The sequence below is a fragment of the Oncorhynchus gorbuscha genome, linkage group LG12 (genome assembly GCF_021184085.1).
Source record: "Oncorhynchus gorbuscha isolate QuinsamMale2020 ecotype Even-year linkage group LG12, OgorEven_v1.0, whole genome shotgun sequence".
Lineage (NCBI taxonomy): Eukaryota > Metazoa > Chordata > Actinopteri > Salmoniformes > Salmonidae > Oncorhynchus > Oncorhynchus gorbuscha.
In genome coordinates this window covers 14,251,346-14,277,891 of record NC_060184.1, presented here as the reverse complement: position 1 = coordinate 14,277,891, position 26,546 = coordinate 14,251,346, and the positions used below count along the sequence as shown (strand labels likewise).

Sequence of the window (26,546 nt, the reverse complement as noted above, 5' to 3'; positions counted from 1 at the left end):
AATACAGTCTCCACGAACATGTGAACGTTAACTTTACATTTCAATCCCGCTAGAGCGCAGATCTTCAACGCAACGGATTGAGTCTAGCCCCTGACGTTGGTCATCAATTTATAAAGAAATACCTGGAAGACATGGTACTAGCTGGATAATGCTAGCCTACTATCAGTGTTGTGACAGTTCAGGAACATCTCATACCTGATCGCTACGGTCCACTACGAATCAAATATATGAATCAACAACAATAGTTGTGTAGCAGGAGAGCGCAAGGACTCAATCTGTTGGTACAAAGGCCAATGTTTGAGCTCGGACCTATGGGAAGAGACCGTACAACGATGACATATATCGGTTACACAGTATCCCCCCTCTCTTTAGAGAAGTGTCCTCATATACCCATGAGGTGCATGAGGAGGATGAATCTCACCGCTGCCACCAGTATAGCAAGAGAGAGTAATAACTGTGTCTGGGACTTGAAACATAGCTTCTACAGTGCAGAGGCGAGCGCCTAACCCACTGTACCACAAAAGCCTGGGCATTACAACGCTCACATACACCGATAACAGTATTATGAGGGTAACATCAGAGTACTGTGTACCGGTCTCTCAACTACTCGACTTCAAACATCAGTTAATATGTTTGAATATGCAATCCAAGTTTTTATCTAATTTTAACCTATAGATCTCAACCACACATCTGGGTTTCAATGTTTGGTCTTATTTCAAGTTGAATTCACAGTTGTAGACATCTCATATATATATATATGCCATTTAGCAGACGCTTTTATCCAAAGCGACTTACAGTCATGTGTGCATACATTCTACGTATGGGTGGTCCCGGGGATCGAACCCACTACCCTGGCGTTACAAGCGCCATGCTCTACCAACTGAGCTACAGAAGGACCACATATCAACCACAATTGGATGCTTATTTTATGTTGTAATCTTTGCCCGGTGGGTTTGCTAACTTGTCTCATGCCTCACAGACATGCGATAGTAATGCATGATCTCCATGTTCGGTCAATACTGTTTATGCATTTCACAATGTTTCCTGTCTATTTGTTAGGTTCTTACTCTGACCCAATGATCATACCAAACAATAATGTTACATTCTTCTTACTCTGAGCCCTATCTTTCTATAACAAAAACAAGTCCTGATAACCCTGAACATAACGCAACTCTTGATTGAAAGAATGTAACCTCAAATAGACACATTGGCTGTTTGCTCTAATATTCATTCAGTCTGTGACAACAGCAATTGAACTCTATTAACCTGATTATATGGAACAATTACACTCTACGTATTAAGAAAACATTTGTTTACTATGACTGTGATGTGCAGTTGTCTCGCTTACTGTAGCTAGCTACTTTAAAGGCCCAGTGCAGTCAAAAATCTGTTTTCCCTGGTCTTGTATCATATTGTACAACATCTGATGAAATTAACACTGTAAAAGTGTGAAACAAATGTGATCGGTGTTATTTCCTGATAGTTGCTGGTTGAAAATACAATCTACACAGGACCTTCTAATCAGCCTGTTTGCATGGGTGGGTGTTTTGGCTTGCCTGGTGACATCACCAGGTGGTATATTGGTTAATAGTTTCCCCCTCCCCATTCAGACCACTCCCAGACAGTCCTAGCAAAATTCTTGCTTGACAAAAATGTTTTGGGGTAAAAAAACTTTTTTTATTTAAATTTTAATGGAAAACTTTTACAGTAAGGTGCTTATATTGTTACCCAGAAATGATTTGATATTGATATTAAAACGTCTGCATTGGGTCTTTAAGATAAATGGGTAAGTCGCTCTGGATAAGAGTGTCTGCTGAATAAAATGTTAACATACTATTAGCTTAGTTTACTGTTGTCTACTGATCTACTGATTGCAAAGTTAACGGAAACATCAGATGTTGATGAAATGAATGATTTTCATAGAAGAGAACTATAAACGCTTTAGGATGCGCTTTATGACACGTATGGATGCGTCATGAGCAACACTTCAAGTAAAGTGTCAGACACATCATGGTTGCCAATAACATGTTCACATCTGTAGGAGTCTCCTTCCCAGCTGTGTGTCTCTTGAAGCTTGACAAGCAAGATATATGCAATGATGTAACAGGTGATATATTTGGCTTTTAGCGCCCTCTTATGGATTATAGAGTAAAGTTCCTGGGAAGTGATCCTGCTTGCTTTTCTTATGTAGGCCATCCTTCAGCATGTTGCCTTATTTATGATCACAATACAGTCTGGATCTCAGTAACATAACTCCAAAGCGTGTTGTAAGGATGGCAACTCACTCAGACATTCCCTCACCAGTCTTTCATCGCCTTGAAATCCTCCATATTAATGTAATCAACAAACTTCAGGTCTGTGTGTTCTTATACTAATTCAAAATTAATCTTACCTGTGTTTCTTTAATATCGCTATTCAAATTCAATACTCAGGTTCATCACTACTCTACAAGAACTGCTACCCATCTCCACAGCCCTTTTTATGCACAAGATGATGTACATGTTCCATCTCTTACAGAGGTCAGAGGTCAGTCTTTTTTGGAAGTGTCTCCTGGACCACCTCAAGCACTGCAACAGCTGCAACTCATTCAAACACAAAATTAACAAATATCTAGGGGGGAGGTGCCTTCCAAGTGTGTGTGTTCCTACCATTGTCAGCTTCCTCTTGAGGAGCTCCTGTCCCAGCTTGGGCAAATTAAAAAAGTTATCGAATGTGATGTTGTGGCCACAGAGTCCCTTTATCAAGTCCAGGACAACCCACCTCCCTTGGTTCTTCTCAAGGGCTCCTCCATCTGCCTTCCCCATATACACTTGCAGGATCCACGCATTTGATGAAGCAGCATCACAGGCAGCCCAGATCTTGTTTCCATATTTTGCGGGTTTAAACATTATGTACTGCCTGAAGGGGCAGCAGCCCCTAAATGGCATAAACTGCTCATCAACAGTAACATTGGGCCCGGAGTTGTAAAACAGGGGAAGGCCACTTGTCCCACACTGACCTGATTGCAGCTAGCTTGTCTCTCTGCTGCTGAGCTGGTCTGGTGTCTCGGTTAGAGAAGCAGATAATCCTGGAAATAATGTGGAAGTTTTCCAGAGATGTTGCACAGATGTTGCCAGTTTCTGCATCCCACAGGGATTCTGTGGATTCCCCCTTGGATCTGAAAACCCTAGCAAGGATAAGAACCCCAAAGTATGCATGTAAATGCATTTGCTCCATCTCCTTCCATCTCTCTCCAAACACACCAATGACTCTGAGGTAATATTTTAGTAAACATTGAAAATGGGTCCCACAGACCCAGACACCAAACAAGGGTTAAATAAAGGTTCAGTAAAGACACTGGGTAATAGCCTAATGCAGAGAAATTAATCAGGTGGCACCCATTGAAAGTGTCAGCAAAAATGTTAATTGTCATGAGTCTAACCCATTCTTTGACAATCAAAACAGCCAATTTGCTTAGTAACAGGTGTTGGCCTCGAGCGACAGTGACGCACTCACTATGGCATTAATTATTTATTTAAAGTGCTGACATGTACACCACCCTCTTTACAATGTCAGGTCTCCAGCACACAGGTCTTGGGTACAACATTGTGACATGGATATTCTGACTAGCAACTGACCAACACTGACGTCTTTTACTCTGTGCTGTAAAGATGAGGATCCAAGCAATGTACATTTACTGGGTAGAGCTCAAGTTTAAGTCTGTTTTTTCTTTTTTTTCTGTGCTTTGTACACTAGATAAGCTATTGAATTTGGTTGGCATGCAAAAACATGAGAGTGGTGAGTGTGCATCAAAGCTCTACAAGCATTAGAGCGATGTACCCTCTTCCTGTAAAGCTGTCAAATATTAAAACAGGAGCTATGATTTCATGTGCTTGCCAAATTCATTCAATGCCTCTGGTCTGATTTTTTATTTTCTCGATGGTTGATTTTGACTATATTATGTGATGGACTAAGTTTGAACCTGTGTTGTTTGCGTGCCACAACATTGTGTTAGCCCTATGAGCTAAAGACAAGCCTCTTACTTTACCTGGTAAGTTGACTGAGAACATGTTCTCATTTTCAGCAACAGCCTGGGGAATAGTTACAGGGGAGATGAATGAGCCAATTGGAAGCTGGGGATGATATGAGGGCCAGATTGGGAATGTATCTAGGACACTAGGGTTAACCCCCTTACTCTTACAGTAAGTGCCGTGAGATCTTTAGTGACTACACAGAGTCAAGACACCCGTTTAACATACCATCTGAAAGATGGCACCCTACACAGGGCAATGTCCCCAATCACTGCTCTGGGGCATCTGGATCTTTTTTTCAGACCAGAGCAAAGGGTGCCTCCTACTTGCCTACTTCCAGCAGCATCTGGTCTCCCATCCAGTACCAACATTGCTTAGCTTCAGAGGCAAGCCAGTAGTGGGATGCAGTGTGGTGTCCTGCTAGCTATTATGCCAGGGAGCTAACACTAGTCTCCAGGTCTTAGGCTAGGTCAGCCTATTCACGGTCACCATGGGAACATGGTTCTCTGAACCATCTCTGTCTGTTACACTACAGCTCCTTAATGACCTCCTACTATTCTCCACAACAACCCCTACATCTGATAATCATCAATGGGCAGAATTTTTCCACAACAACTCCTGCATCTGATAGACATCAATGGTCCGAATCCGGGTCAATTGGGTTTGTAACCAGGTTATCTGTGTGCAACAAGTTGTTTTAGCCTACTGAGCTAAAACCTAGTCATTAGTTCGGGATTTGATTTATTTGGATTCCCATTAGCGACAACTAGTCTTACTGGGGTCTGACACATAATGAAAAAGACATTAGATACAAAAAAACTTTACAACAATACACTGCCAGTCAAAGGTTTTAGACCACCTACTCATTCAAGGGTTATACTATTTTTGAAATTGATCACATCAGTTGACAGTGCATGTCAGAGCAAAAACCAAGGCATGAGGTCGAAGGAATTATCCGTAGAGCTCTGAGACAGGATTTAGTCAAGTTACAGATCTGGGGAAGGGTACCAAAAAAGTCAAAGAGTCTAAATACTTTCCAAATGCACTGTACATCAGATGAATTGCAATGTCCCTCTTTGCCATGCAAATGAACTGAATCCCCCAAAAACATTTCCACTGCATTTCAGCCCTGCCACAAAAGGACCAACTGACATCATGTCAGTGATTCTCTCGTTAACACAGGTATGAGTGTTGACGAGGACTAGGCTGGAGATCACTCTGTCATGCTGATTGAGTTCGAATAACAGACTGGAAGCTTCAAAAGGAGGGTGGTGCTTGGAATCATTGTTCTTCCTCTGTCAACCATGGTTACCTGCAAATTAACACATGCCATCATCATTGCTTTGCACAAAAAGGGCTTCACAGGCAAGGATATTGCTGCCAGTGAGATTGCACCTAAATCAACCATTTATTGGATCATCAAGAACTTCAAGGAGAGCGGTTCAATTGTTGTGAAGAAGGCTTCAGGCTGCCCAAGAAAGTCAAGCAAGCGCCAGGACCTTCTCCTAAAGTTGATTCAGCTGTGGGATCGGGGCACCACCAGTACAGAGCTTGCTCAGGAATGGCAGCAGGCAGGTGTGAGTGCATCAGCATGCACAGTGAGGCGAAGACTTTGAGGATGGCCTGGTGTCAAGAAGGGCAGCAAAGAAGCCACTTCTCTCCAGGAAAAACATCAGGAACAGACTGATATTCTGCAAAAGGTACAGGGATCAGACTGCTGAGGACTGGGGTAAAGTCATTTTCTCTGATGAATCACATTTCCGATTGTTTGGGGCATCCGGAAAAAAGCTTGTCCTGAGAAGACAAGGTGAGCGCTATCATCAATCCTGTGTCATGCCAACAGTAAAGCATCCTGAGACAATTAATGTGTGGGGTTGCTTCTCAACTAAGGGAATGGGCTCACTACATTACATTTACATTTAAGTCATTTAGCAGACGCTGTTATCCAGAGCGACTTACAAATTGGTGCATTCACCTTATGACATCCAGTAGAACAGTCACTTTACAATAGTGCATCTAAATCTTAAAGGGGGGGGTGAGAAGGATTACTTATCATATCCTAGGTATTCCTTAAAGAGGTGGGGTTTCAGGTGTCTCCGGAAGGTGGTGATTGACTCCGCTGTCCTGGCGTCGTGAGGGAGTTTGTTCCACCATTGGGGGGCCAGAGCAGCGAACAGTTTTGACTGGGCTGAGCGGGAACTGTACTTCCTCAGTGGTAGGGAGGCGAGCAGGCCAGAGGTGGATGAACGCAGTGCCCTTGTTTGGGTGTAGGGCCTGATCAGAGCCTGGAGGTACTATGGTGCCGTTCCCCTCACAGCTCCGTAGGCAAGCACCATGGTCTTGTAGCGGATGCGAGCTTCAACTGGAAGCCAGTGGAGAGAGTGGAGGAGCGGGGTGACGTGAGAGAACTTGGGAAGGTTGAACACCAGACGGGCTGCGGCGTTCTGGATGAGTTGTAGGGGTTTAATGGCACAGGCAGGGAGCCCAGCCAACAGCGAGTTGCAGTAATCCAGACGGGAGATGACAAGTGCCTGGATTAGGACCTGCGCCGCTTCCTGTGTGAGGCAGGGTCGTACTCTGCGGATGTTGTAGAGCATGAACCTACAGGAACGGGCCACCGCCTTGATGTTAGTTGAGAACGACAGGGTGTTGTCCAGGATCACGCCAAGGTTCTTAGCGCTCTGGGAGGAGGACACAATGGAGTTGTCAACCGTGATGGCGAGATCATGGAACGGGCAGTCCTTCCGGTTCAGCTTGAGGTGGTGATCCGTCATCCACACTGATATGTCTGCCAGACATGCAGAGATGCGATTCGCCACCTGGTCATCAGAAGGGGGAAAGGAGAAGATTAATTGTGTGTCGTCTGCATAGCAATGATAGGAGAGACCATGTGAGGTTATGACAGAGCCAAGTGACTTGGTGTATAGCGAGAATAGGAGAGGGCCTAGAACAGAGCCCTGGGGGACACCAGTGGTGAGAGCGCGTGGTGAGGAGACAGATTCTCGCCACGCCACCTGGTAGGAGCGACCTGTCAGGTAGGACGCAATCCAAGCGTGGGCCGCGCCGGAGATGCCCAACTCGGAGAGGGTGGAGAGGAGGATCTGATGGTTCACAGTATCGAAGGCAGCCGATAGGTCTAGAAGGATGAGAGCAGAGGAGAGAGAGTTAGCTTTAGCAGTGCGGAGCGCCTCCGTGATACAGAGAAGAGCAGTCTCAGTTGAATGACTAGTCTTGAAACCTGACTGATTTGGATAACAATGAATAAAGAATGGTACCAACACATCCTCCAAGAGCAACTTCTCCCAACCATCCAGGAACAGTTTGGTGACAAACAATGCCTTTTCCAGCATGATGGAGCACCTTGCCATAAGGCAAAAGTGATAATTAAGTGGTTCGGGGAACAAAACATCGATATTTTGGGTCCATGGCCAGGAAACTCCCCAGACCTTAATCCCCTTGAGAACGTGTGGTCAATCCTCAAGAGGCGGGTGGACAAACAAAAACACACAAATTCTGACAAACTCCAAGCATTGATTATGCAAGAATGGGCTGCCATCAGTGGGATGTGGCCCAGAAGTTAATTGACAACATGCCAGGGCAGATTGCAGAGGTCTTGAAAAAGAAGGGTCAACACTGCAAATTTTGACTCTTTGCATCAACTTCATGTAATTGTCAATAAAAGCCTTTGACACTTATGAAATGCTTGCAATGATACTTCAGTATTCCATAGTAACATCTGACAGAAATATCTAAAGACACTGAAGCAGCAAACTTTGTGGAAATTCATATTTGTGTCATTCTCAAAACTTTTGGCCACGACTGTATACCTTATTGAGCATTCTTAAAGTAAATTATATAGGCCTAGGCCTTTTATATTCAACAAGGGTCCTTTAACTGACTTCATAACAATGGAATTGACACATAGAATGCAATGTTCCTATGAATTTATATTAGTACAGTATTTACTATAGCAATGTAGTCCAAACTTCATATGAAATGAATAATGAGTGTAATATGATACGGTTGCAAGACTAACACCAAACGTTTAAACAAATCCAGAATGTGCGATTAAATACCCACACCGATCAGATATCCTTCCATTGGACCTGCAGATTGTACATGGCCCAACAGTTACTGTTACGTTCCCGCTACTGTATCAGCAGAGCAAATCTTGTGGTAGCGAGTGTGGATTGTTCTATATCCAAGTAGGAGGGGCCTTTTGGCAGTAATATATTTGAGAATTTATTACCGAAGGTCTACATACATTCCATTGCGGGAAAGGGTTTAAAAAATAAATAAAGTAGCCTATCAAATGCCACTAAGAGGCAGTATAAAAGTAAAACGACTGCTATTAGATAGAAAAGACATCCCCCACGAGAGAATTGGGCGAGTCCGGGTAAAGCAGAGCAGCCGTGTATGTGTCGTATATCATGCAAAATGAGGAACCAGCGTTGCATGAAGAAGTTGTTTATCCTGATCTCTGAATATATTTTAAAACAGAACTTCCTTCAAAAATACTTTTTAGTTGTGTAGTCCTTTCAATAGTTTAATGTTCAGACTGAATACGGTTGCTTATACCATCTCAAGGTAATTGTAACCTTAATTTACTTGAGTTGATTTTTTCTGTTGAAGCGTTAGAAATAAAAGTTAACGGTATTGAGGCGCAACTTGGACACAACCGGACTGAAGAGGCCGACCCATCTTCAGCCGACAGCACAACATCGTATGCCAGGACTAAGTATAAAACGTTGAGTTTGTTGACAGTTCGATATTTATTTTAATCATTTTATATGCTCGATGTTGGCTCAATATGGCGATGCATTTATGTGCATCATCTAGCGTCCTTCAGACTGTAGTTTAAAATCGGCAACTTTCTTGCCATGGTTAGATATCTGATCACGCGTCTGTACATCTTGTCACAGTGGTGTTTTCTGCAGCAGAGAGAAGCTCATATGGGGGTTATTGTGGACTAGGAAAATAGAGTGGCATATTATCTGCTTTATGTAAGGTGTGGCAATAGTCAAAGCCGATGTCATAGCTTTTTTTTTGGAAATATAAAATAATTTATAAAAACATTGAGAGGATTATGGTTGAAGACATTGAATCATTTTTTCCCCAGCAGATATTATCACATTGTGTCATATTCTACACAATAATATATATTTTTTTCTCTCAAGTCACTGTCATTTATTTGGAGATAACAGAACGGGATGTTCAGAATGTATCAGGTACAACTAGTACTAGAATGAACCCTCTTTTCTAACAAGTAGAATTCGGATATGTGTCTGTGGTTCTATGTGTTCCATTCATATCTGCAATGCTTTGAATGCTGTGCCCAGTTGGAGACGTGCCCCAGTCGTTAGTTACTGCCTCCTCCCTTGCATAAGTCAGCCTTAGCGCCATGGTGTTGCCGTGGAGACAGGTGTGTCAAGGGACTATATATGTCTGCTACAGTTCATGCTTTTCTGACACTGCCTCAGTAAACCTGACACACAGATGGAAGTGAGAATGGTTTGGAAATGTCTTTCCCCCTCCTCGATCAAATACTGGGTCATCTCCTGACCTAGCTTTTCTCAAAAGTCTCATCACAGCCAACTTTGACAGAGAGGTGTGAATGAGTGACTAACGGTAGTCTTCCATAAAGACGTTGAGTTCATATTTATATATTTAATTGAAGCCCAGTCAGCTTCACAGCATGCTACGGTAATGAGATTTTCAATGCCAGTACGCTGTCTAACTGGGTTCTCTCTCCCCAAGCACATCACATGATGGATTGGCTATTTGCATTCCCAGCAAAACGCTATGTTAAATACAGACGGACCAAATAGTATTTTCTCTGTCCAATCCATCTCTGGAGCAGTAGTTAGCAATGGGAAATGTGCATGTTGACGCCCCCTGACAGACATCATTAAACGGCGCGCCATTGCCAACAATGCTATTCTGGGGGGATACTGGGAATTCTCCAAATGGTTAACAGCCTGCTGTTTGTTTTGAGTGTGATCATCTGGTTCACTGCAGCCGGAGAGAGATGGTGCTTTGTGTTGGGGGGAATCCTTTAACACCAGTCAGGGTCTCCCCCAGCATGTGATGATGTCACTAAGCCTGCCTGTAGGGGATGGGGTCTCCCCCGGCATGTGATGATGTCACTAAGCCTGCCTGTAGGGGATGGGGTCTCCCCCGGCATGTGATGATGTCACTAAGCCTGCCTGTAGGGGATGGGGTCTCTCCCGGCATGTGATGATGTCACTAAGCCTGCCTGTAGGGGATGGGGTCTCCCCCGGCATGTGATGATGTAACTAAGCCTGCCTGTAGGGGATGGGGTCTCCCCCGGCATGTGATGATGTCACGAAGCCTGCCTGTAGGGGATGGGGTCTCCCCCGGCATGTGATGATGTCACTAAGCCTGCCTGTAGGGGATGGGGTCTCTCCCGGCATGTGATGATGGTAGGGGATGGGGTCTCCCCGGCATGTGATGATGTAACGAAGCCTGCCTGTAGGGGATGGGGTCTCTCCCGGCATGTGATGATGTAACTAAGCCTGCCTGTAGGGGATGGGGTCTCCCCCGGCATGTGATGATGTCACTAAGCCTGCCTGTAGGGGATGGGGTCTCCCCCGGCATGTGATGATGTCACTAAGCCTGCCTGTAGGGGATGGGGTCTCCCCCTGCATGTGATGATGTCACTAAGCCTGCCTGTAGGGGATGGGGTCTCCCCCGGCATGTGATGATGTAACTAAGCCTGCCTGTAGGGGATGGGGTCTCCCCCGGCATGTGATGATGTCACTAAGCCTGCCTGTAGGGGATGGGGTCTCCCCCGGCATGTGATGATGTCACTAAGCCTGCCTGTAGGGGATGGGGTCTCCCCCGGCATGTGATGATGTCACTAAGCCTGCCTGTAGGGGATGGGGTCTCCCCCGGCATGTGATGATGTAACTAAGCCTGCCTGTAGGCCATGTGTAAGGTAACGAGCTCCAAGGCAACGGTCACCAACACTGGGGTTAGGGTTTCTAGAGTCATGTGTGATTTACTGGACCTGATTATTTGCTACATACCGTTAGAAATGGAAGAGAGTGGAACTTCCGTGGGTCAGAGGTGGGACAGGACTCCCCAGTCGTGGAAATGCATGCTGTGTGGAATCTGGAAGCTGTGCAAATATTTTCATTAGCCAGTGGAAAAGGTGTAACAACGACAGCCATGGTTATTGGGTAAAGGGTTGATCGGGATGGAGGGGGGGCTTCTACAGACTACAGTAAGTGGTAGAGCCAGAGCAACAAGAGAAAGACTGTTGCCGTGTTACTGAGAGGAAAGGCAGACATTGGTTGTGTCCAAAATGGCACCCTATTCCAATGTAGTGCGTTACTTTTGACCAGGTTCCATAGGGCTGTGCACTAGACCTAAATAAGGAATAGGGTGCCTTTTGGGACGCAAGCATTGAATGTGAAATAATAATCTCACGGGGCTCTGCTCATGGTGTGAACGTGCTGTGGAAGGAATCTAGGTTTAATAGGGGACAACCAGTTTCACAATCTCAGGCCTAATGGATGTCACTGGAGTTCATATGTGAACTTAGTGAGGCCTGTTCTTTTCCCACAAACAAATCAAAAGTGTGGTTCTATCGGCATATAAAAAGACAAACTAAACCATTTCTTCTGGTTGGTAAAAAAAAGCATCATCTTACAACAGAGAGCACAATGAACCGTCTGCACTTCACATAGGAGTGACGCCACCTGCTTGAATACCTGTTGGAACGCAATGGGGAAAAATAGCAAAGGGATAGTTCACCCAAATGACATATTGGTTTGCTTACCCTGTAAGCAGTCTATGGACAAGGTATGACAGCAATCCAAATAGCACCAGTCAGTAACATTTTCTACCATCTCCTCCATGATAAAGTCTACAAGGAGGAAGGGAAAATTCATTATACTGCCACCTTCATGCCATAAAGACAGATAAAGACAAACTGCAACATGCTGACGTGGTACCACACTTCATACATTTTTTTTTTGTGGTAAAAGCTGTGAATGTTGGCTCAAACATTAATAATCTGTTAAGTGAACGTTGCAGTTTGTTTGAAGTCACAGCCAAATACTTTCTATACACACGAAAACGGGGCTAGATTGCCATCCCAACTTCTGTTCATGGCACTGAATACATCATTTCAATTGGCAGTATTAGGCTAAGGTTCTAGCTGTGAAAACACCTGTCAAATGTAATGCTGTGTAACCTGCCAAGCACCAGACTGGGTAGATATCTGCCACTGACCCGGTATGTGCATGACTACCATTGTGTAGAACTTATTGTTCGAGGCTTGAGAGGAGATCCGCATGGCTTACAGTTCTCCCCTATGCTGCTCCTTTTCAGTAAGACATCCGCAAAGGAAGACATTGCTTTTAACAAACATATGCCCATCCTTCACTGTGTGTAAACCTGCATTGCTATCCAGCAAAATCTTTAAAAATGACTACATGACATTGTTGCTATAGTGTTGTGCTATATAATGCATTATCATACACCAGTTTGATAAAGTGGATATTTCATGGGCATCTATTGGAGTGTAGGCTACTAAGCGTTTTTTTTTACTTTAAAATTAGAAGTTTAAAAAATAACAGCCATTTCTATCTGGAATGGAATCTTTTCGGATGTCTTGTGGGTTTGTATGCAAGTAGGGAATAAATAGCAACGCCTGTGTTTATGTCTGACCTAGCCCTGCCAAGCACAGTGAGCTGGCGTGGAAAACCGTCCACGTGACCATGTGACCCTGTCCAGGGGAGGCGCTGCCTGTTGCTTCCCGGGGATGTTAAACTCTGGGGCCAGAGGGTGCGGTCGGGCTCTGGATGGGTGTGTGTGTCTGTGTCTGTGATGTTTCATTCCCAGCTTTGCACAGCTGTAAACCAAGCTAGGGCTAGTGGTGGTGTGACAGGGAGAGTTCAGGCTACTCCCAATCCACTCCGTTTACATTGCGACTCAGATCGAGAAAACTGCAGGAAATTACATTAAGGACTGTGTACATTAAGGACTCTCGAGACAAGAGACCATTCGAGAAGCTTGTTAGAGCACAGTCACAAGCCCAATTAGTTTCTGTCCTCTGCTACTGTCTCTGGTATAATCTGTCCTGTGCCAATAACCTCAGAGGACAGAGAGAAAGAGAGGTAAACAGAGAAAGAGAGGTAATGAGAGAACAGGATCATATGACCTTTCCTCTCTCTGGCCAATAAAAGCTTTGTTGGTAAAGTGCAGGGAGAGGAAGTGTTATATAATGTGTCATTAAATGTGTGCCATGTGTGTGCAGTCACCGCGGCTCCCATGGTATAGCCTACCTAGAAATTAGGGTTTTCCTTTGATACATATTACTTTTTCTATTGCAAATTCTCTCTCTCTCACACACAAGGATACATGCACACCACATACGCGTGCACACACACACTTTTACAATGATGCCCTCAAAAAGGCCAAAGAAGCCCCCTGCAGTGGCAAATTTCTTTCAATTTTCCCAGTAGGCTAATTAGATGCGTTCTCTTGTAAATCTGTGTTAAAAAAACAACCAATATGCTGTGATGCCAGATACCCTGTTATTCCCCTCCTTTTCACACACTTTCTTTCTCTCCCTCACTCTCCCTTGCACATACATACACACACACATACAACTGAAGACCCCTGCCTGTGTGGGTAACTGCCTCCCACATGGCCTAACCTAGTTACCTGGATTATGTAATGGTTGGCTGGCTTCTGAGGTAACAACAGCTTCTTGTGCCGTGCTGACCTTTTTGAGAGATAAGACTGACGTATTGAATCCTAGAATGCTCCCAGCCACTCTCCTTCCATCGCATGGCAAACGGTCGATAAATTCTCACCGCGTGAGGGCATTCAAATGGTTGCCTCGGAGACCAGGTCTCGCCCTCCCGAGTGGCACTCGGAGCATCTCAGTTGTCATCTTATCAGTATCACTCTGCCACTGCTCATAGGCTGTTCAAAGCCTCTTCGGTCAAACGTTATAATTAAGCAATAACGCACAAGTGGGTGTGGTATATATACCATGGCTAAGGGTTGTTCTAAGGGTTGGTATATTGGCCATATATCACAAACCCCCGAGGTGCCTTATTGCTATTATAAACTGGATACCAACGTAATTAGAGTAGTAAAAATAAATGTTTTGTTATACCCGTGGTATACGGTCTGATATACCACGGCTGTCATCCAATAAGCATTCAGGGCTCGAACCACCCAGTTTATAATAACCATCATTCAGTGAATCAACATTGGGCTGTTTGAGGAGGTTCTTCAATCTCAAGTTATTACACACCATCCAGACAAATTGGTTTAATCAAAACCGCACCATCACTGGTTTCACTTGATGTTCCTAATGAGAGTGTTCCATTTCCCGTAGGAACAGAGGAAGAGGACATTGATCGAGCAGCCAGCCAGCAGACAGACATCTTGAGGAGAGCAGAAGGGGACCTGCAGCCAGACAGCAGACAGACATCTTGAGGAGAGTGGAAGGGGAGCTAGACAGCAGACAGACATCTTGAGGAGAGCGGAAGGGGACCTGCAGCCAGACAGCAGACAGACATCTTGAGGAGAGCGGAAGGGGACCTGCAGCCAGACAGCAGACAGACATCTTGAGGAGAGCGGAAGGGGACCTGCAGCCAGACAGCAGACAGACATCTTGAGGAGAGCGGAAGGGGACCTGCAGCCAGACAGCAGACAGACATCTTGAGGAGAGCGGAAGGGGACCTGCAGCCAGCCAGACAGCAGACAGACATCTTGAGGACAGTGGAAGGGGACCTGCAACCAGCCAGACAGCAGACAGACATCTTGAGGACAGTGGAAGGGGACCTGCAACCAGCCAGACAGCAGACAGACATCTTGAGGACAGTGGAAGGGGACCTGCAACCAGCCAGACAGCAGACAGACATCTTGAGGAGAGTGGAAGGGGACCTGCAACCAGCCAGACAGCAGACAGACATCTTGAGGAGAGTGGAAGGGGACCTGCAGCCAGACAGCAGACAGACATCTTGAGGAGAGCGGAAGGGGACCTGCAACCAGCCAGACAGCAGACAGACATCTTGAGGACACATCAACCAGCCAAACAGCAGACAGACATCTTGAGGACAGTGGAAGGGGACCTGCAACCAGCCGGACAGCAGACAGACATCTTGAGGACAGTGGAAGGGGACCTGCAGCCAGCCAACAGCAGACAGACATCTTGAGGACAGTGGAAGGGGACCTGCAACCAGCCAGACAGCAGACAGACATCTTGAGGAGAGCGGAAGGGGACCTGCAACCAGCCAGACAGCAGACAGACATCTTGAGGAGAGCAGAAGGGGGACCTGCAGTCCTGCGTGGTGGAGATTAGGTCCCAAGACTAGCAGCCCAGTAGACCTTCACCGTAATTTAACTAGGAAAGACCCTTGAGGTTCTAAGCTTTGTTGCAGAGAGCTAGTCATGGGGAAACAGAACAGCAAACTGCGTCCTGAAGTGCTGAACGACCTACGCGAGAACACAGAGTTTTCTGACCACGAGCTTCAGGAATGGTACAGAGGCTTCCTCAAAGACTGCCCCACGGGCCACCTGACCGTCGAAGAGTTCAAGAAGATCTACGCCAACTTCTTCCCGTATGGCGACGCTTCCAAGTTCGCCGAGCACGTCTTCCGGACATTCGACACCAACGGCGACGCCACCATTGACTTCCGGGAGTTCATCATTGCGCTGAGCGTTACGTCGCGCGGCGGTCTGGAGCAGAAGCTGCGCTGGGCCTTCAGTATGTATGACCTGGACGGGAACGGTTACATCAGCCGGGCTGAGATGCTGGAGATTGTACAGGTGAGATGTAGTCTACCAATGAGGTGAGGTGGTTCTGATGGCTCAGTGAACCTTTTTCAATAAACCTCTGAGGGTTTTCCATTGAGTGTCCCAACAGGAATAGCAGTCCCAACAGGAATAGCAGTCCCAACAGGAATAGCCAAAGAACTATGTTTAGTTCTAGGAAGCAGCTTTTATTCTAACAGTACATGGTGCTGTCAGTACCAGGGTTGTGGGTGTGATTCCTGCATGTACCACATATTCTGAATATGCGTCATTGTCAATGTTGATAGTTCTGTCCGTTGCTTTGGATAACAATGACTGATAGATGGCCATATTAAATGGTAGACATGTGGATATGTCGTTGCAATTTGTAAGTCGCTCTGGATAAGAGCGTCTGCTAAATGACTTAAATGTAAATGTATGCACAAAGTCAGGACAATATCCGGTCAATGTCCGCAACAACTAATCACAAGGCTAAACTTCTTTGATGTTTTGATCCCATAGCTTGAAAAAGAAAAGGGAAGCCTCACTCTAGGAGCTCAGATGCAATAATTGAATAACCAAGGTTTTGATAGACAAGCTGTCTGGATCTGAGCTTCTTTTCTTTCTCAAGTGTTCTACTCTGCTAGCCAGCACATCGCCTAAACAGGTGTGCGTTTCTTTCTCCTCCAAAGCTACCACACTGTAGCGTGAAGCGCACCCGTGCAGATACTCTGTGTGACCATGTGAGAGCAAAGTCTTGCATCGCGCTCATCTCAATATCTGCGGTGCTGCTCGTTGCAACGTCATCTCGCTGAGTCTACCTTTAAATTGCCATACTTTTCACTGTGGATTCGGAAGACATTCGACGGCATCTCTCTCTCTCCTATTTACGACTTTTCTTTTACTGTATATATCTGAGTGATATGTTCTTTATTACTCACATCCGTGATATCATAAACATATTTCACCACAAGTCATGACCATTGGCTGCTACTTGTTCTCCTTTTATTATCCTTTATCAACATGGTGATATTTGCTCTCCCCACCGTCGTGGCCTGAGCAGCATGTCCCGTATCAGTGTTGGCTCAGGCGATTGTGTGTGGTGCTGATACAAACAAACCTGAATAAACAAATTCCCTTGTTAAAGTGTCCTCAGACCATATGCTCCTGTCTCATTGATATTTTTTATAAAGCCAGAGACCCCGTGAGGATTTTTCCAGGTGGTAACCTGACTGCAGAATAGTTCCATTCTGACAGAGAACATGGAATTTTTTTTTGCGATTTACCCTGTTGTTTAATGGTCAAACTGTATACACATTGATTCTTGAAGAATGTAACTCTTTAATACCTTATGAGCTTAATGAAACTGTTTTGCCCAAGATACAGTCTTCTTCCTTCCGCAGGCGATCTACAAGATGGTGTCCTCAGTGATGAAGATGCCAGAAGATGAGTCGACGCCAGAGAAACGGACAGATAAAATCTTCAGACAGATGGACGTAGACAAAGACGGTGAGTTTTTCTTTGCTTTTAAACATCTCGTTCTTTGACTTGTTTGTGACAATCATTTACAGTGCAAACTTGAGTCCACAAAACCCGAGCCTACAGTATGTCTTGAATGGGTATTTCACTTGAGCTCTTATGTGCTATGTCTGTCTATTGAAACAGTATGGATTTCTGGTGACCTCGTTCGAGGTTTTTTCTCCCCCTGCTGTGCAAATAATGTGATTTTTGGTGTTTATAGTGTAGTGTGTGTTGCTAACCTGGGTTCTCTTCTGGACTATAGGCAAACTCTCTCTGGAGGAGTTCATCAAAGGTGCCAAGAGTGACCCTTCCATCGTCCGGCTCCTGCAATCTGACCAGGGGACCTCTCGCCAGTTCTGAAGACACACACACATAGTTCTGAAGACAAAGTGGAGATCACTGTATCATCCCCCATCCAACACACACACACACATATGAGAAAGAGGTGGAAGAGGCACAGTTGTTATTACAACACCCATATCAGGCAGCCATTTTATATTCTCTCATTCCATGTCTTGTTGTTTATCATCAGTAGTTCCCTAGCCTGATCCCAGATCTGTTTGTTCTCTCTATTGCATGGAGTTGGCTAGACAGAACAGATCTGGGACCAGGATAGCAGTTTCCAATATCCCAATGCAGCGGTTTCATGCATTCTACAGCGATATGTTTTCCATCATGAAACAAATTTTACACCCACAGTACCACTGAATAGACTTATGACATTTCCTTGCAAATGTTTTACTTAACGTTTTATTTTTGCTTGCCGTACTTTAGTCAAGGTGAAGTGCCATATCTAAATATTTGTACTGAATGTATTATTACACTAAGTATTATGACTTTTTCCCCTGATGTGTCACAGTAAGAAGAAATCAACCAAAACCAATATTTTGTACGTCAACCTGGAGCGGCAGGTAGCCTAACAATTAAGAGCGTTGGGACAGTAACTGAAGGGTTGCTGGTTTGAATCACCGAGCTGACTAGGTAAAAAACTAAATCTGTCGATGTGCCCTTGAGCAAGACACTTATCCCTAATTATCTGCTAAATTACTAACATGTAAAAACCATGGGTCATCTCATTGTGACCTTTGCTCTAAATGTAATATTAGTTAGGCACATTCAAAAATGTCTTTCACTATATACCGTTTCTGCAGCACAGGAATTTTGAAAATGAATGTTTTAATACCCAGCTGTACAGAAAGTTCCAGTGATGTTGTATTAAAACCAGTATCTTGTAATGTTTTGCAGTCACTGGTTTGTTTAGCTCCACAGGGCTTGCCAACAGAGTGGATTATCCCAGGTCCCAATAAGCACACTGGGGACCCTGACCCCGAAAACGTGTTGTTTTTAGCCTGCTGCTCCAGAAGCACATCAGAAATAAAAAAAACAAATGCAACTTTGTTGTTTACTTTAGACTTCTTTATGGTAACAATAAAAAGCTCTGCAACGCAAGTCTTGCTTCACTAATATGCTGCTTTTACACTTTGTGTATCTGGGATGTCATGAGTACAGTGGGTTGGTTCCAATTGCGGGTGACCCCAAAATACAGATACAAGCTTGCAGTCTAGTGAAAGGGTTATAGGTTATAGCTGTGCCTGAGCTCTGCTTGTCATTCTCAGCAATTTACATGAATAATGAAACAGTAACTTTTTATTCTCTTTATTTTTTAACAAAAAAGTAATTTTGTTTTCACACGATCAAAATAGTTGTGTAAGAAAAATCTACACAAGAAGTCCCACATTCCCCTTTGTCCTGCACAGACAATGTAAAATCACTGGTTCTCACCGAGAAAAAAAAAAAAGACTAAATCAGAAAATATAATGTTCAGTAGGTCTGTAAGGCGAAGTCATAGATTTAGAGGATTCTAGATGGATATAACCTGTTTTGGCATGGACATTGAGGGCTTCCACCATTTTAAAGTAGTCAACTGGGTGGGGACTCCTATGGGATAAGGAAGGATCACATGATTCCATCCTGGTCATCAGGAGGGATCAGCCAATGAATGACACACTCTTGAGCAAACGTTCCATAACTGCAGTTGCCAGTAATCGCCAACTTTGGCTTTAAACTGGTTCAAACATAACACTAGGTTACAGTGCACCTTTTCAGTTTGCTTGCCAACTTCTAGAAGAAAATGGACTACTTCAAAATGGAGTTTGCCTCAATGGCGCTGCCTGTGCACTCAGACGCCATAATGGGACTTATATAAAAAGATAATATCTCTATCATTCTCTACGGGTGAATCTCCTGCAGGCCACGCCTCTCCCCACTTGACGGAGATGATGTGAGAAGCTGCATGTCTCTCTGGCCCTGTTAAAATACTTCAGAAATGTACACTTATTTCCTTACCTTCTACCTTCCTTTAAATAATCACAGATCTGAATTGATTGGATTGGTCAAATTGGCTGGCAACTTTGCTTTCACCTCTCCTATCACTTATAGATCTGTGCTCTATCAAGGTAACAAAGGAAGGATACTTTTCTGAATTATTCAAACAGGGTTATGCTCTTCATTTCTTTCCTCTTCGTGAGTACTTCAGTAACCAGGCGACCCAATCTACACATTGTTCCATGGGAGAGGAGAGACGGGTCAAGTTAGACCAGACAGACAAGATGGCGCCCAACCGTATTCGTCTGGATCGGCCCGCCCGGAAAGCTGGGCTCTCACAACTCTTCCTTCCCAATGTCGTCGTCCAAGTCCACATCACTCAGGTCGTAGTCATCCTCCACAGGAAGCTGGGGATAAAAGATGTAAGAACTGGCCAGACAATACAAAATATGGGTCATATTCATTAGTGTAAACAGTTGCAAACTACAGCAAAACATTTTGCAACAGAAAAAAGTTTTTGAAAGAAAACAATATCAGATGATGCAATTTCAGTCCGTTTGGTTTCTAGTCAATACTGCCCTGTGATGTGTTCAATGAGTCTGTCCTCCCTGACATATGTTCTACACTGTACATTTCTATCTGGACGTTTGGTAATGTTCTATAACGTTACATCCTCCTGAACAGGCCCCAGGCAAGACTTGTCCAAAGCCATTCTTTTCATTTCAAAAGAAGCTCAAGTCACCTCGTTCAGCCAAAACTGTATTATGGTCGGAATACATCCGCATCCACCCCATGACCTTTGACCTTTCTCACTCACCTCTCCATCTTTGCCGTCCCAGGCATCAACTGAGTTGATCTTAGGCAAAGCCCCGCCTCCAACGGTAGCAGTGGAGCCACGGCCTACAGACAGATCCCTAGGAGAGACAGAGAAGATACACCTCAGAATGCTACTGTGGAAATACTGTATACTGATTGGCTGTTCACAAGGACTTTAAAATCATCTTGGAGCAGAAGCATTCAGATCCAGTATCTCGCCAGGAAGAGAGTTGGGCATGGGTAGGTCCCAAATGGCACCCTATTGCCTTTATAATGCACTACTTTTGACCAGGGGGAATAGGGTGCAATAGGGACGCATCCATGAGCTACTCCATACTGTGTAAAGCACAAAATGAGCAGACAGCGCGCCCCCCCTACCTGAGGAACTCGTGAATGCCGGTCTCGCTGAAAGAGCCCTTGAGCAGGGCGAACTTCATCTTGCGGGCGTTGATGGCCGTCATGGCGGGGTAGCCGAACCCTCCGATGCCCAGCGCCGCCTCCAGCTCCATCTGAGCACCAGCCTCAGTCCACAGCCAGCTAGAGAGAGATAATCAAATTACACTAAATAAATTATATTGGGTTGAATTGATCCATCCACAGTCTGAGATCAAATTCATTCAGTCAGACAGTTTGAAATCAAATGCACTGAATAAATCAGATTGAGTACTTCTTTAGGATACAATCATTTGTAAAAATCAGTCATTCTGCTGAGTCAGTGATACGCTCAAACACAGCTTCTTTCTATATACTGACCCCCACATCTTCTTCTTGTACTTCTCTGCCATCTTCATCATCACCTCCAGGTAGCTGTTCCTGCCTGCTGCACCTGTAACAAGGCAAGAGGAAGGAAATAGACAGGTCAGTCTTGTACAGATCCAAAATGACCAATGTACCGTCATGAGGTACAATGACTAACTGCCATATCAAATAGCCTGAGAATATAAGCATAAATTGATATAATAGAAGTTAGCATAATAAACTGGTCAGAACTGGTCCAAACTGGCATAGAGTAGTTCCATCTAACCTGTGTCCAGGATGTGGGGCAGCACAGCGATGACACAGAGCTGGTAGTCATCACAGGTCTTCTTCAGGACATCTGCGTTAAGGATCTGAGAGAGTCACACACACACACACACAATTAAGAATCGAAGAGAGAAACACTTAAGAGAAACTTAAACTTCAAGAGGAAGATTATCTTCTAGTTAAAATATATATTTTTATTATGGTTAACTTCGATGGAGGGCATAAAAACAATATATTGGAACCTTTTAGGTTAATCTTATTGTTTTAATGCTCTCAAACACACAGACACCACCCCCCAGACAGACACCACCCCCCAGACAGACACCCAGACACCCCCCAGACAGACACACACCCCCCAGACAGACACCCAGACACCCCCCCCAGACAGACACACCCAGACAGACACCAGACACCCCCAGACAGACACCAGCACCCCCAGACAGACACCAGCACCCCCAGACAGACACCAGCACCCCCAGACAGACACCAGCACCCCCAGACAGACACCAGCACCCCCAGACAGACACCAGCACACCTACCTCGAGCAGTTCAGGAGGAGCGGCGTTGTCAGAGAACAGGTCCAGAGCGCGGGCAATGATGTCACCTCGGGTCCTCCCCCCCTGGTAGTCCTCAGGCTCCTCCCCCTTCTTGAAGATCTTAATTGTGGGGAATCCACGGACCTGCAGATACGGAAAGAGAAACGGGAAAAACCTCAGTCCTCAGCCACACTCGGTAGGCAAATGTTGTTGGACATTTCTGGTATAAATGTCCTGAATAGAGCAGACACGATTCCTGTATTTCTATATAAATCAGTGTTAGAAATATATAAATGTAGAACAATCTGAACTTTCTGCTGTTGTACGCAGACAGACATCAGTGGTGATGCTACACTGATAGTATCTCACTAGTGGGTTTTCCTGCTCACCCCGTAACGGCTGGCCAGACCCTGGTGCACAGTGGCGTCCACGGCTCCCAGGTGGACCTTGTCCTTGGTCTGCTCCTTGACGGCAGAGGCTGCAGCCGCCCACTCAGGCTCCAGGCTCTTGCAGTGGCCACACCAGGGGGCAAAGAACTCCACCAACCACACTTCACCACTGTCCAGAACCAGCCGGTCAAAGTTGTCATCCGTCAGCTCCACAACATTCTTCTTACTTCCACCACCACTCTGGAGAAAGAGTATGTTTACTTAGACGTACCGCTTACACTCTGTGCAAAATGTTTAAACAAGAAGACTTGACATGATTCTGAAAACCCTGTAATCATATTCAATTATTTCAACATGTTGCTAAATCTGGCTAAATTTTTGTTGTAGGACACCGGACTCATGTTCACTAGGGTACAATGTAGCAAAACATTTTGTGACGGAAAAGAACTAGTGTTCTTGTTGGACAGCCAGTACCTCCATATTTCACTTTAAACGTTTTGTCCGTTCTGAACATGACCCAGCCGAGGCGTCAGTAGTAGTTACCTGTCTGCTGTTGTCAGAACCACCTGACCTGCCACTCAGCCGGTCCTTCACTAGAGTACGGAGAGTATTCAGGGCTCCGTCCACTATGGCCTGGCTACTACGCCCACCTGAGGGAGGGAGATTATTAACACCATTAGAGTCCAGCAATCTGAACACATTGATGTCTTGACCTTTTTATCCTTTGTGCTGTTGTCTGTGCCTAAATGTTTGTGCTCCTGCCATGTTGGGTTGCTACTATGCTATGTTGTCATGTGTTGCTACTATGCTATGTTGTCATGTGTTGCTACTATGCTATGTTGTCATGTGTTGCTGCCATGCTGTGTTGCTGCCATGCTGTGTTGCTGCCATGCTGTGTTGCTGCCATGCTGTGTTGCTGCCATGCTGTGTTGCTGCCATGCTGTGTTGCTGCCATGCTGTGTTGCTGCCATGCTGTGTTGCTGCCATGCTGTGTTGCTGCCATGCTGTGTTGCTGTCTTAGATCTGTGTTGTGATGTCTCTTGTCGTGATGGTTGATTTGTCCTACATCTTTCTTTTTTTTATCCCTGTCCCCGCAGGAAGCCTTTTGCCTCTTGGTAGGCCATCATTGTAAATAAGAATATGTTCTGAATTTATTTTCCTAGTTAGATAAAGGTTCAATAAATACAAAATATTGCCAGAATGTCACATGGGTTGTATTCACTAAACACCAAACGGAAGAAAACTAACCAAAAAAAATAGAAAGGGATAACCGGAATGTGTCAAATTAGAAACACTTGTTTTTGTTTTCCGTTGCAAAAATGTTTTGCTATGGGTGTGCACTAATGAATACAACACAGGGTTGTGTTTATTAGGCACCAAAGAGAAGAAAATGGACTGAAACAGGGAGGGACTACCTGATCCAATAAGAAACGCAGATTGTCCTTTTCAATTGAAAAGCATTTAAAAATGTTTCCCATTGCGTGCCCTAATGAACACAACCCTGGTCCATGTTAAAGGTAACGTCAATATGACATCATAATACTGTATATGCCATTTAGCGGCTCTACATGTGGTAGGAATTGAGCCTGAGGATGATGCCGTTTGCTTTATGATGTCATATCTGAGTCTACCTTTAAAGTTAGGGAAAGGCCCAGCTACTAGACGTACCTTGGTAATCATCAGGCTTGTTCTTATTGGCCCCAAAGATCTTGATGGAAGGGAAGCCTCTGACACCGTACTGACCGCCCAGGGACTTGTGCTGGTCGGCGTCCACCGCACCGACCTTAACGATGCCCTGGGGGGGGGGGACAGCGAGAGGTTACAGTCAATGTCACCACCATCATCATTACTGTTGCCAGAAATAGTCATTGCATCCCTCATTAGTATAGCTCATAGTGCGCTGGTGATCTCTATTTGTTTTGTACCAGAAAGATATACACCCAGGACATGACATGGACAAGCAGTAGCAGTAAAAGATGCAGCTGCTTATTGTGAATGTGGTATAGTGATCAACTGCTTATAGTTATCAAATGGTCCTGCACAGATGTGATGGTTGCATGTGGAGCGAACTGTAGTAACGTGCCTGTAGTAACGCGCACTTTATGTAGCTAGTGACATGTGGAGCGAACTGTAGTAACGCGCACTTTATGTAGCTAGTGACGTAACACGTTAATAAAACAACTTCAAGTTGAATTACAACATCTTAAGTTGAAATAATATTGGTGTAATATAGGTGACACTAATAACAGAGGTAGAGGTTACCTTCAAGGCTGTGGCTGTCTTCTTCCAGTCAGCAGTCAGGCTCTGACAGTGTCCACACCTGTGGAGACAAACAGTCTTCCTGTTCCAGGCACCAGACTACACACAGCCTTATATCAATCTGCATTAGCAGAGTGGAGTCTACACAAATACGATCACTCCGAGTGATAATGAGCATGCCTGGTTTTGCATAGACCTGCCACAGATGTTTTTCAGCCAGGATGCGTGCATTTGCTTCAAGTTTATGCCAAAGGGACGATCTGTTTACTAGCTACTATTTGAACTTCTATATCAATGTGTATTCAGTGATGAGAACGCTGTAGAAATGTTGACAATTCTCTATTCTTCTTAACAGACAATGTTTTCTGTTCTTCAAAATACATCTCTATCCGAACATTCTGTAACGCTACAACCTTCTGAATGCACCCCAGGTCTAGAAACTATTGTGTCCCTCCTTGACAGGTTATTGGGATAAAGAGATTTCATACAACGCTAGCTGCTTGGTGGCAATTTAACCCTTGTGGCTAAGTTCTCAGCATCTCATTGGGCCCCCCATCAGATTCAACCACTCACCAAGGAGCGTAAAACTCAATGAGCCAGAGGCTGTCGCTCTGAAGAACCTCCCGGTTGAAGTTGGAGGGGTTGAGTTCAACGACATCATCAGCAGCAGAGTAGAATCCCTGGGCCATCAAGACCAGGGAACAACCCAAAACACCTGGTGGGGAAGGGAAGAGGAGGAGCTGAGTGTGAGGTGTATGTACATTGTCATATTGCATATGCAAACAAACACTGTCCAAGACCATGTTGGTAGCTTGAAATGATTGCTAACACATACAAACTTTCAATTATGTAGGGAATAGGCTACAGTTCAGCAGAATACATTTTTTAAATTAAAAGTTGGCACATCAAGCCAAACTCTAGATAGCTAGCTAAGGTTAAAATTGTTAACTAGTCTACAATCCAGAACCCATTTCATCAGGTTTTAATTCAGCTTGTCGTCTTTTAGCCATCGTGTCATTGTCACTAGTTAACTAATATTGCCAGAGTGAATCAAAATACAATCTGATTCAGTAGCATTAACGTCTGACAGCTAGCAATCTTGGATACATCCTATGGCCACCATGACCGAACCTTAGCTAAATAGCTTTGTTCTTTTTTTACAATGGCATTAACTACAAACCAATATAATACTAATAAATCTGAACAAGCTGTTTAGACTTTCTTACCAAGTAAAAGCCCTCTCATGATTCCAGCGGATCTCTGTGCACCAGTCCAATGTAATTGTCCAGAGCAGCTCTGTTGCAGAAAAGGACCAGCGCTACAAAAAGAGAGGGCGAAATGTTTTACCGTGGCCCACGCTGATTGGCTCCCTGCCGGCTGTGCCGCGCCACGTCCAATCAGAACTCGACGTGTAGTTTTCCCAGCCAGTACAGGATGGCGTGTAAAAGAATCACAGGAAGATATGTGGAGAGTTAAAGCCATGGTGGAGAGCCAAGATGCTTTTCAGTCACGACCGGACCGCTCATTAGGCAGGATTAGGCGACCGCCTATGGCGAAAGATTGACGAGGGCGGAATTTTCTGAGCTATAAACTGACCGAGACGCACCTCCAACCACAACACATAACACCTTACATAATTCTGCCCTAAAATAATGACCATTTCTGTCAACCAGCGCCATATGGGCTTTTTAGGTGAGCGTTGATGCCGCCCTTTGATAAGCAGTGCCCACTTTGTCAGAGGCAGGGCACAAAATACATTGCTTGCCCATTCCAAGCGCACTTCTCCAGGGTTCTGTTGGAGAGATGCATCACTGCAGCACTCCACCAATGTTCCACCCCCCAAACAAGATCTAATATAGCAGATATAGGATATGGTAGAAAGAGTA

At 44.9% G+C, this 26,546-nt stretch overlaps 2 protein-coding genes and 1 long non-coding RNA gene across 3 annotated transcripts; 1 reads left to right on the top strand and 2 right to left on the bottom strand.

The window, feature by feature from the left end:
• Nucleotides 1–11,063: 11,063 nt before the first annotated feature.
• On the bottom strand, nucleotides 11,064–13,931 carry LOC123990558. Its single transcript, XR_006830672.1, has 3 exons — nucleotides 13,707–13,931; nucleotides 11,815–11,901; nucleotides 11,064–11,151 (listed from the first exon to the last, which is right to left on the bottom strand). It is a non-coding gene; the product is annotated as an uncharacterized LOC123990558 (long non-coding RNA).
• Nucleotides 13,932–15,165: 1,234 nt separating this feature from the next.
• LOC123990557 (hippocalcin-like protein 1) lies at nucleotides 15,166–18,547 on the top strand. The gene is made up of 3 exons (XM_046291157.1): nucleotides 15,166–15,827; nucleotides 17,195–17,300; nucleotides 17,575–18,547. The coding sequence occupies exons 1-3, from the start codon at nucleotides 15,450–15,452 to the stop codon at nucleotides 17,670–17,672; spliced, it is 582 nt and encodes a 193-aa protein (XP_046147113.1). The 5' UTR covers nucleotides 15,166–15,449; the 3' UTR covers nucleotides 17,673–18,547.
• A 405-nt stretch (nucleotides 18,548–18,952) lies between these two features.
• Nucleotides 18,953–26,042, bottom strand: LOC123990556 (protein disulfide-isomerase A6-like). The gene is made up of 12 exons (XM_046291156.1): nucleotides 25,887–26,042; nucleotides 25,234–25,375; nucleotides 24,664–24,721; nucleotides 24,070–24,196; nucleotides 22,945–23,051; nucleotides 22,402–22,641; nucleotides 22,016–22,156; nucleotides 21,478–21,562; nucleotides 21,207–21,279; nucleotides 20,832–20,990; nucleotides 20,455–20,551; nucleotides 18,953–20,044 (listed from the first exon to the last, which is right to left on the bottom strand). The coding sequence occupies exons 1-12, from the start codon at nucleotides 25,903–25,905 to the stop codon at nucleotides 19,973–19,975; spliced, it is 1,320 nt and encodes a 439-aa protein (XP_046147112.1). The 5' UTR covers nucleotides 25,906–26,042; the 3' UTR covers nucleotides 18,953–19,972.
• Nucleotides 26,043–26,546: the final 504 nt, after the last annotated feature.